The sequence below is a fragment of the Schistocerca americana genome, chromosome 1 (genome assembly GCF_021461395.2).
Source record: "Schistocerca americana isolate TAMUIC-IGC-003095 chromosome 1, iqSchAmer2.1, whole genome shotgun sequence".
NCBI lineage: Eukaryota > Metazoa > Arthropoda > Insecta > Orthoptera > Acrididae > Schistocerca > Schistocerca americana.
Window position 1 is genome coordinate 357526709 of NC_060119.1, and position 11952 is coordinate 357538660.

The 11952-nt window shown below is 38.7% G+C and overlaps 1 protein-coding gene across 1 annotated transcript in view; it reads right to left on the minus strand.

Moving 5' to 3' along the window:
- The window catches only part of LOC124599864 (U2 snRNP-associated SURP motif-containing protein), a 158761-nt gene extending 147549 nt beyond the window's left edge, over positions 1-11212 (minus strand). Inside the window, exons 1-3 of the mRNA XM_047136113.1 lie at positions 11081-11212; positions 10810-10926; positions 4304-4394 (exon numbers count right to left, since the gene is read on the minus strand). Coding sequence (XP_046992069.1) covers positions 4304-4394; positions 10810-10926; positions 11081-11104 — 232 coding nt within the window. The 5' untranslated portion in view covers positions 11105-11212. The remainder of the gene's footprint in view (positions 1-4303; positions 4395-10809; positions 10927-11080) is intronic.
- Positions 11213-11952: the final 740 nt, after the last annotated feature.

The following is an 11952-nucleotide window of genomic DNA, read 5'->3' on the forward strand; positions in this document are numbered from 1 at the left end:
TAATGTTTTTGTAGAAAAAGCTGTTTACCATGAAGAGTTAATGGGATTCAATTCATGAAAACACAGAGGTGACAAAATTCATGGGATATCTCCTAATACAGAGTCAGACAACCTTCTGTCCAGCGTTGTGAAGCAACTTTAAGTAGCATGGGTTCAATAAGTCACAGGAAGTCCCCAGCAGAAATATAGCCATTCATAATTGTGAAAGTGTTGCCGTTGCAGGATTTTGTGCACAAACTGACCTTACGATTATGTTACATAAATGTTCAATGGGATTCATGTTGGGCGATCTGGGTGGCCAGATAATTCACTCAAATTGTTCGGAACATTCTTGTGGCCCCATAAGGTGACTCACTGTAATCCATAAAAATTTCATCATTTTTTGGGAACATGAGATCCATGAACGGCTGCAAATGGTCTCCAAGTAGCTGAACATAACAATATCTAGCCAATAGTTCAGTTGGAGCCAAGGACCCAGTCCATTCAATGTAAACACAGCCCACACCATTACAGAGCGCCACCAGCTTCCACAATACCTTGTTGACTATTTCAATCCATGGCTTCTTGGAGTCTATGCCACACTAACCCTATCATCAGCTCTTACCATCTGAAATCTGAACTCAGCTGAGCTGGCCACGGTTTTCCAGTCGTCTAGGGCTCAACCAATAAGGTCAAAAGCCCATGAGAGGCATTGCAGGTGATGTCAAGCTGTTAGCGAGGGCACTCGCGTCAGTTGTTTGCTTCCATAGCCCATTAACACCAAATTTCACTGAACTGTCTTAAAGGATACATTCGTCGTGTGTCGCACATTGATATCTGCGGTTATTTCACACAGTGTTCCTTGTCTGTTAGCACTGACAACTCTACACAAACACCACTGCTGTCAGTCATTAAGTGAAGGTTGTCGGCCACAGTTCTGTCCACAGAGGTAATGCTTGAAATTTGATATTCTAGACACACTATTGACACTGTAGATCTTGAAATATCGAATTCTCTAACAAAGTGGAATGACCAACGCATCTATCTCCAACTACCAGTCTACATTCAATGTCTGTTAATTACCTTTGTGCAGCCATAATCACATCAGAAACCTTTTCACATGAATTGCCTGGGTACAAATGACAGCTCCAGCAATACACTGCCCTTTTATACCATTGGCAAATGTGCATATCGCTGTCCCATGACTTTTGTTACGTCAGTGTATATGGCACATAGATCCGAGAAGCATCATATTTATTTACACAATTCCATATTGTGCTAAATTCTAGATTTCCAGCACCTACTGCAGAATCAGAAGACTGAGTCCGAGCTTTTAGAATCCACAGCCAAGAATAAACGTGGGCCAAATGTTATTCAGGGATTTTAGCTCAAGAGAAAAAAATCCAACTACAAACAATAAGAATCAACATTGGAAACATTACCTTACAAAATCAGGGCTTTTGGCTAAGCTTTGCTCAAACATCTATTTTCCTGTACTTCGAAGAGTATTCATTGCACCTGAAAATGATCCAATGTGCTTCTGCTTGTTACTCTAAATGCTCCACTTCTAGTTTTCTCATGGTTGTTCTCAGGAAGGCATGCCCATGTACGACAGTGTTCAGGCTGTAGCTATTGTTTAGCTGAGAGTTCTTTAAGAGAAATGGGCATTTTGTTGAAAGAATTTAAGATTTTATGCAGAAACATTCTTTGGAATATGCTGATTAATTTGGCGTGCAACTTACTAAATTCAGCTGACTCGAAGCATGTAGAACATTTTTAGGAATTCATAAACCATTGTTCAGTTAAAATTTAATATCTTGTGAGCTATAAGGTCTAGAAGGCTGTCATTTGATTAAAATTCTAGTGGAAATCTTGCTGCATATATTGGTAGGACTGGCATAACAGCTGTGATTCTTATTTATGTTGTGCATGTAATGTTCTTGGTAAAACATGTGTAACTACTTCATTCTTTGTGCTGGTATATAACTGATCTTGTGTGTTAATTACTATGTTTGATCATGAAAAGAGCAAAAAGGAAACCACAAGTTGTAGTTTATGTGGATGGAAAGTAAACATCACCGAAGATGCCTCTAAAAGACATCAGTTAGCTCATAGATTGACAGTTTCATGAGAAAACTGTAGAAGCCACAATCAATTTTTTACTTAATAAAACTGCACAGATAATGATTTATTTGAGTCATAAATAAGGCGTTTTTGTGGACTGGGTTCATTGGGAAAAGGCCTGCTGCTGGGAAAATATTGTGAGTTGTAATGAATCTGCCATGCCACACTACAAGAATATCAAAACACAGAGATGTTTTACTACACAAAATGGTAGAAGTAGCAGAAAAACGAATGGAAACAGCAACGCAGGAGGCGATTTAAGAAAACAGTGAGAGGCATTACACTTGATGATACTTGGCAAAGGATCAGCCATCAGTTTTTGAACTCTTGTGCTGCTGCCACTAGTAAGGCCCTAGATGCAGAAATTTTATGCAAAAATTGAGATGGATGTAGTATTGCAAAGTCAAGTGCAGGCTACAAGACACAGCATGAACCAAAGTGCATTACACCGGCTCTAGTGAAAGAATGGAAAATATCTCAGCTGTAAACAGTATGCATAAGGCCTCTACAAAAACAATAGATTCACTATGTGCAGTTCATTGGAGATGCTGACACTAGCTGACTCAAATCTGTTGTTAACAGCAGACCCTAAAGCAAGAAGACACCTGAAAAGTAGGTGTGTGTCAACCACATACAGAAAAGAACAGGCACACAAATTCAATGGAGTAAGCAGGAGCTGTTGAAGATGCTGCTGTATGGTGGCAGGACTATTAGGGCTCATCTACACGACAATACCATAAATCAACTATTAGAATACTACAGTCACATCATAAAAAGCAATGAAAACAACCTTGCTGGTATGAAAAAGGCTATGCAGGCAATCTCTATCATAAAATATCCACAATCTTTGTTCGGGTAAGTGGTCGTTGTCTTCAGTCCAAAGACTGGTTTACTGCAGCTCTCCATGCTACTCTATCCTGTGCAAGTGTCTTCATCTCCGAGTAACTACTGCAACCAACACCATGCTGAATCTGCTCACCGTATTCATCTCTTGGTCTCCCCCTTCGATTTTTACCCCCCATGCTTCCCTCCAGTACTAAATTGGCGATTCTTTGATGCCTAAGAATGTGTCCTACCAACCAATCTCTTCTTTTAGTCATGTCATACCACAAATTTCTCTTCTCCCCAATTCTATTCAGTACCTCCTCATTAGTTATGTGATCTACCCATCTAATCTTCAGCATTTTTCTGTAGTGCCACATTTCAAAAGCTTATAGTCTCTTCTTGTTGAAGCTGTTTACTGTTTGTGTTTCATTTCCAAACATGGCTACACTCCATACAAATACTTTCAGAAAAGACTTCCTGATACTTAAATCTATACTTGATGTAACAAATTTATCTTCTTCAGAGACGCTTTTCTTGCCATTGCCATTCTGCACTTTATATCTTTCCTATATCAACCACCATCAGTTATTTTGCTTCCCAAATAGCAAAACTCATTTACTACCTCAAATTTCTCATTTCCAAATCTAGTTCCCCAGCATCACCGGATTCAATTCAACTACTTTCCATTATCCTTGTTTTGCCTTTGTTGATGTTCACCTCATATCCTCCTTTCAAGACACTGCCCATTCCATTCAACTGCTCTTCCAGGTCCTTTGCTGTCTCTGACAGAATTAAAAAGTCATCGGCAAACCTCAAAGTTTTTTTTCTTTTTTTCTTTCTTCTCCATAGATTTTAATTCCTATTCCAAATTTTTCTTTTGTTTTCTTTACTGCTTGCTCAATATACAGACTGAATAATATCGGCGATAGGCTACCACCCTGTTTCATTCACTTCTCAATCACTGTTTTCCTTTTGCGCCCCTCAATTCTTATAACTGGGATCCGGTTTCTGTACAAATTATAAATATCCTTTTATCCCCTGTATTTTACCCCTGCCACATTCAGAATTTCAAAGGAAGTATTCCATCAACATCGTCAAAAGCTTTCCCTAAGTCTACAAATGCTAGAAATGTAGGTTTGCCTTTCTTTAAACTATGTTCTAAGACAAGCTATAGTGTCAGCATTGCCTTGTGTGTTCTAACATTTCTACAGAATCCACACTAATCTTCCCCGAGATCAGCTTCTACCAGTTTTTCCACTTGTCTGTGAACAAGTAGTGTTAGTAATTTGCAACTGTGACTAATTGAACTGACAGTCTGGTAAATTTCACACCTTTTCAACAAAAAGATAATACACTTTACAAATTATGTACTTACGCCTTCGCCCTGCATCATAGGTGCCGGCTTTAACCCAAACCTTTCCAGACTTTGGTGCTTCTTGGAAGGTTGCTACAAACTCTTCAAATGCCTGAAACAATTTAATTCCCAAGGAATTACTGCTGATAAGATGTAGTAATGCATAATAAAGACCTATATATCATTGTACACAAACAGCATACAACAAATTCATAGCTGTATTCAAAATTTAAAAGTAAGAAACTAATATTAACACTATTTTAAACAGAAGACTATACACCAGCCTACTGCTGAAACAATCCCACCTGGAACATGTAGGCTAAACACACAAATGAGAAGGTATGGGGGAGCGGGTGGTGAGAGAAATTTTATCAATTTTAATTACTAAATAGGCCCTTCAAGCAGAGCAAAATGATAGCAAGCAAGGCAATGGAAATTTAAGACGTATATATTCCTTGAGAACAAAGTTTGTTGCAGTGACATTCTTGGATAAATGCTCCACAAATTTCTTCCCGCATCAGATTTATATGTTATCTCAAGCTTTCTATGAGACTTTCTCTACTGCTATCCCCAGAAGATATCTGTAGGCTGTGTAGTACTTTATTTGGTTAGTCATATTACGTCATGAAGATGTCATTAAGTAATTAAACTTCCATATGTTACCACAGTATGTCAATGGCTGTGGTGCAAGAACGCCAACTGCAATGCTGATTTTGGTACATGCTGGATAACCCCAAAATTTACTTCTCTCTGGCATTTCAGTGCATCAACTAGGGTGATTCCGCTGCCTTCTTTAACGGATTCTTGTGTCACATTATCCCAGCAGGTAGACGGAAGGGGTAAGACTTCAGTTTCATTCAACAAACAAAATAGTGTGTGTGTGTTTTTTATTGTGTCTATCGCAACTCAGCATCTCCGCCATATGGTGAGTAGCAACTTTCCTTCTCTGGTATTGTTAAGACAGGGACTGTCTTTTACTTTGTCCAGCACCTGTGATTTTCTTGAGTGGTTGGATAATGAATTGAATACCATGTCTGCCAAGGATTCTGCCTATATTATTTGTTGCAGCTCCAAAGAAATGAAGAAATGCTGTAAGCTGATCAATGTTTAATTTAAGCAATTTATTTAAATGAAGAAATGCTGTAAGCTGATCAATGTTTAATTTAAGCAAGTTATTTATTGGAGTAACTTGAGTGTTCGATATTCCTCGTCTGCCTTGACCTGTGACGAAACTGTGTTGAGTTGTGTAATGTCATGGTGGCACAGTGAATTTGAAATGCACTGAGTCTGCAGAGAGTGCAGTGCAGTATGCAGTTTTGATTGGTTTGGGGTATAAAGGGACCAAACTACAGGGTCATCAGCCCCTTTTCCGTGACGAAAGCAAGGTTCAAGGTACAAAAAGAACCAACACCACACCTAAAAAGAAAACGAATGGAACAAACAAAAAAAAACGGAGAAAACATACACCACAAGGAAAAGTAGAAGAAGGCATTAAAACCATACAGCAGATGGTCTGGGCTGGCTGATCACAATAATAAAAGAGGTTGGTGGGTGGTTGGTTTAAAAGAGGGGGGGGGGGGGGGGGGACATGACCAAACTGCGAGGCCATCCCATGTTACCAGTAGAACAATTACCCAAGGGAAAGAAGAAAACAAGGAAGACGTATAGCACAATAACAGGAGAAAGGAAGAACCAGAAGAACGACCGGAGGACAATAAACACTACTACAATGGACAAAACAGGACAAGAAAACCACAGAGACAAGCAAGAAACAGGGAGAAAAAAAATAAAAACAAGAAAGCAGATTACCATGGCTGGCTGACCATGAGCATAAGAAAGTAGCCAGACACTCTGAACACACTAAAACCTCAACGTTAAAAGCCCCAGGGTGGTGGACACTGAGGGACAAAGGACATGCAATAAAACTCAATGAGGACTACAAATAATTTCACAAATTATAGCTTCATTTTACAAATACATTAAAAATAATCAATAATTAAACGATAGTGCAGCTGTTATTATTTAACAATGAGCTATTTGAGTGTCTTGCAAAGAGAAAGTCTTTATTTTGTGTGTGTATATTAAGCCAATAGTTTCATTCTTCATTAGCATCCTTAGGTGAAACAGTGGCACAAAAGTCCCAGTGGCATGATATAAAATGCCTAATATTCCACTCTGTGGGCTGCACTTGGCACCTGTACTCCAACATCCACCTTTCAGTGTTTTATAGGATGATTCAGCACTTTAAATAATGACAGTGCCTTTTTGTCTCCTTAGCACATGTGCTTATAGAGTTCTACACGAACAAAGCAACTTGGTCTTCTTCCCCTCCTCATCAATGCCTTCCTAATTTTATCTCAACAATCAATCTCTACTAAAGTGAATTACTGTCAATAGATGTGTATGCTTTTGTTTTAAATACGCACACTTTGCTTTATTATTTTAAATTCCACTAATAGATGCCACATAATTTACATGAATAATAAGGATTGTGAGGATACAGTCTGAATTCTTACTGCTCGCACATAAGCATTCAATCCATCATTCTTCCCAACGTCCTTACGTGAATGGAACGGGAAGAAACCTTTACAACTGGTACAAATGGATGTATCTTCTGCCATGCACCTCACAGTAGTTGGTAGAGTACGGATGTAGATGTAGAATGTGAGGGATAGTACGCACTTTCCATTTTATATACACACATTAAAAAAAAGTTTTGCATCACCTCGGTTCCCAGAACTACTGAAGATAGACGTTGACTGTGGATATTACATCACAGAACAGTCCCTTTGATTGTTCGGAGATGTCACTAAACCCGCCCAAACATGTAAAAAACCGTGCATGAGCAGTGCCCCCTGGACGGAGGGGGTCCAACAACTGATCAGTTCCAGTCATTCCACCAGGAAGGAGGTACACGGCTTGAGTTGTCTGTTGTTCAACCATGTCTGTAGTTCAATACCACAGTTCGATCACATGTGCATTGTTACTTTGTGCCAGGAAGGGCTCTTAGCAAGGGAAGTGTCCAGGCACCTCAGAGTGAACCAAAGCGATGTTGTTCACACATGGTGGTGATATAGAGAGACAGGAACTGTCAATGACATGCCTTGCTCAGGTCACCAGAGGGCTACTACTGCAGTGGATGACCGCTAACTGTGGATGTATGTTGAATAATGCTTTTTGTGCAGCCACAGGACGTCGTGTTATGACTCAAACTGTGCGCAATTGCTGTACACATCAGTGCTTCTAATACCCAGGAGCACGTCCTCTTTCAGTGATGCATGCCTGTATTCGTCGTGGCATACTATACACAAGTTCACCAAGGCACTGTTGGTCCAGATTGTCCAGTGCAACCACAACTTCACTCCTGACGTCCATGACGAGGTCCATCTTTTATGACACCATGCAGTGCAGTACAGATGGGTCCAACAATGTGCCAAATGGACCATCCAGTGTTTGAAATCACTTTCTCTTCACTGATGAGTGTCGCATATGCCTTCAACCTGACAATCGTCGGAGGCGTGTTTGCAGGCAACCCGGTCAGGCTGAACACCTTAGACATACTGTCCAGCAAGTGCAGCAAAGTGGAGGTTCCCTGATTTTTTGGGATGGCATTACGGTATGTGGGGACGCTGCTGGTGGTCATGGAAGGCTTAATATTGTTACATTCCATCTTTGATTTTTCATTATTTTATGCCATTTTATTCAGTTTAGTGTAGCATGCTGGATGAGCAAGTTCATTAAAATTCTAACTTTTCACGAACAAAAATTTTGGCAATTGCAAACCATATATTTTTTAAAGATGTACATTGGCTGTGAGCTATTTGTTAATGTGTCTGCCAAATTTTCTGGTGATATTCCAAGGGGAACATATGGAAACAAATTTTATTTTACAGCTATTCATACAGCTGACTGTATCCCAACTGCACTTCGTTTGAAATCCAATTCATTAAACTACTGTTAGAATGAAATTATTGAGTACTAATACTGCGCACTTCACTTTACAATTTTAAAATTGTGCTAAGCTATGCTATCTAAAAATTAACCCATTTCACTTTACAATTTTAAAATTGTGCTAAGCTATGCTATCTAACAATTAACATAAATAATGTAAGGGACACTATGCATTTTCCATTATATCTTAAGGATGACTTCCTTCAGGATAACAACACCACTCGAGTAAAGTAGCCAGCATGTTCTCCAGACATAAACCCTATCAAATGTGCTTGGGATAGATTGAAAAGGTCTGTTTATGGACAATGTGACCCACCAATCACTCTGAGGGAACTACACTGAACCGCCATTGAGGAGTGGGACAATCTGGACCAACAGTGCCTTGATGAACTTGTGTATAGTATACCACGACGAATACAGGCATGCATCACTGCAAGAGGACGTGCTGCCGGGTATTAGAGGTACTGATGTGTACAGCAATCTGAACCGCCACCTCTGAAGGCCTCACTGTATGGTTGTACAAAATGCAATGTGTGGTATTCATGAGCAATAAAAAGGCCGGAAATGATGTTTGTGTTGATCTCTATTCCAGTTTCCTGCACAGGTTCCGGAACTCTCGGAACTGTGGTGATGCAAAACTTTAGGATGTGTGTAATTTTCAATTTACAGTAGGCCTAATTATAGGGCACAAATGCACACACAGTGTTGTCTACAAGCATGACTTAAAACTACTGTAGACTAAAAGTTATATGTATTGGCCGAAAGCTCATTTTGCGACAGTCTCTTATTATGTCTATCTGCAACATGCTTTATGGTGAATATTATAGCATAAATTTCAGATGTATTCTATGTCAAATACAGTGTGATATAGGCCTATGGCCATTTAAAAGCTTCAATATGTGACAAAAAGGTACAGTTTTGGAAAATTTAAAAATTAATGACTCATAATCAAAATTTCCAATTTTTTTTTTTTTGATTTTTTGGTATTATGCTTGGTAGATTAAATATCAAAAATTACAAAATACTTAATGATCAAGGTTCACATGGAATGACCCACTATGAAGAAGACACTGAATGCATGTAAACAAGATAAACACAAAAGATAATAATTTGGCACCTGGTAATGCACGTCTACCATAAACCAAAGAAAGATCCATTAAATAAACTTCAAGCATCAAAATGGCCATACACCATACTTCTCTCTCCAACATAGCTTTTCCAAGGCTATCCAAACCAGGCCTAAAACTCCTCCACACAACTCACACTGAAGAAAATTTTCGGGATACAACTTGTCCTCTCTGAGGAAGGATACGGCTGTGGAAATCTTCAACATTCCACCCTCATACTTTTTTCTTGCAGATTACATGAGCATTGGTAAGAGTTTTAATTCTGTGGGCACTAGAGATACAAATGATTTATATGCAGTCATGCTTCATTGACATACTGTTAACTCCAGAGATAAGTCCTCAGTAGCCTTGCATGATTGGTATAGTTAGGTATAACCTTGGAGTAGAAATAATGACTAACAAACCTTCATGTCCACTAATTCAGTGTACTCTTTACCTTGTACTGGTAAACAATAATGTGACTGACAGAACAGCCCTTATTTCATGACATCCAATCTGCTGCACATGATATACCAGTACTAGATATTCTAGTTGCAACACACATATAATGGGCCTAAGTTGTTTGCATAAACAGTGATTAATTGAAGGGCATTGTTTTAGAGCAATTGAAAACAATTTTTTCTATGTATAAATGACTTCAACTAATCTCTACTGCAATATATTTCTCCTATATTGTCTATTGACAAGAATGCCACAATTGGGTGGTTATCCAACAAATAATGCAGATCTAATGGAACATTCAGTCTTGGTCTCGATGAGATTACAAATACTGTGTTGCTCATTATAACACACATTACCCAGCACTAAAACCACCACAAATCTACAGTAACTCCAGAAGTGCAGGTCACAAATATGCGTCTATTCTCCGGTAGCCTATGCATACTTTCAAAATAAACAAGCGTGCGCTGAAACTTTACATCCAAATTTACTAATAGACTACACAACATGTCGCGATCGTCGAGTGATTTGAGTTGAAGGTAAGGGGCTTGACGATATTCAGTGTGGAGAACAATAAATAACATTTATCCTCATTTATAAACATATCAAATACCTACAGTAACCTTGTAACATTTCCAAGTCTCTTCAATATTTCGTTCGGCGTTACGTTATCTACACATGAAATGAACATTGAACTTTGCGAACGCAAGCTAATATTGCAAATAATTAATTGGAAGTATAGCCACAATTATATGAATTGATTTTTCCAAAAATGGTTCCCAAGTACGACCGTATCAAATCAGTGAAAAATTTGTACGACCCAAACATTTAGTGTGTCAACAGTCTCAACCCAAACTACTTACAAAATTAGGATCATTTATTTGTTTCGTGGATCTTATGTGAGTAAAAGATAGAGCAGAGAAGGCAAGATTTTAAAGAAAAGATTGTTCTTGTAAACATAACTGTTTATTCAAAAACAATAACAATATTAAGTTTATTTTTTTCTAGTACCTGAGCGGCAGCTACTTCTTGCTCCTTTTTTCTCTGCTCCTCCAGCTCCTTCTTGGAGAGCTGACGTTTTCCCATTGAGCCGATTGAAAAAGCTTTAAGTTTCTGTTCGGCGATTTGCTGTATACAGAGAAACACAAACATTTCAGACGCGGTCACTAGAAAACCTTACTTTAACACAGTGCATGCCGTGATAAAACTACTACGCACGTTCACCCTGCGTCACACATATTACGCATAACTTTGAAATCAATTGTATATCTCATTCACCCACCTTCATTATCGACTTATCAGCCATTTTTTATGTTATCCTACTAAAATTTCTTGTCCACTTAACCAATGATCGCAACTAACTACACAAAACAATACTACCTCAAAGAACTTTAGGGTACACAGAACTTCCTCATCTCACTTACAACAGCTTTCAATTAGCCCTCTACATACCGCGAGCGTCACAGTCTCATGAGATACCGCGCGCGAACCCGGTTGCCGCGTTTCAAAAATAGTACCATTCCTACATTTTTGTGAGTATCGTTGCTTGTATAATGTCAGTGCGATACAAGGACATAAAAGTCACAGAAGAATAATGTTTATTTTAACTTCTGTCCAATTTAGGGGAAAAGATAAACGAATATGTAACTATGATTTATATTATAATGGCAATACTTTTGCTTTCAATAAAGTATAATATTGAATAATTACAGTATATACATTTATTTCTCATAATTAAAACCTAATGATATTATAAATTACAACATAAATAATTATGAAAACACTTACTATCCTCGCATTCGGAAGGACGACGGTTCAATCCCGCGTCCGGCCATCCTGATTTAGGTTTTCCGTGATTTCCCTAAATCACTCCAGGCAAATGCCGGGATGGTTCCTCTGAAAGGGCACGGCCGACTTCCTTCCCAATCCTTCCCTAATCCGATGAGACCGATGACCACGCTGTCTGGTCTCCTTCCCCAAACCAACCAACCAACCAACTTACTATCAATCGCTCTGCACTTCTTTTTTTAAAAAGGAACACACTGCCATTTGATAGTTTAATTGTTTATTTAAGTACAAATCAGGTTTCGGCCTTTTATACGATTTTCAAGTACTTGGTTTCATGTCTGTAACATATGTTGCATGGCACTTAAC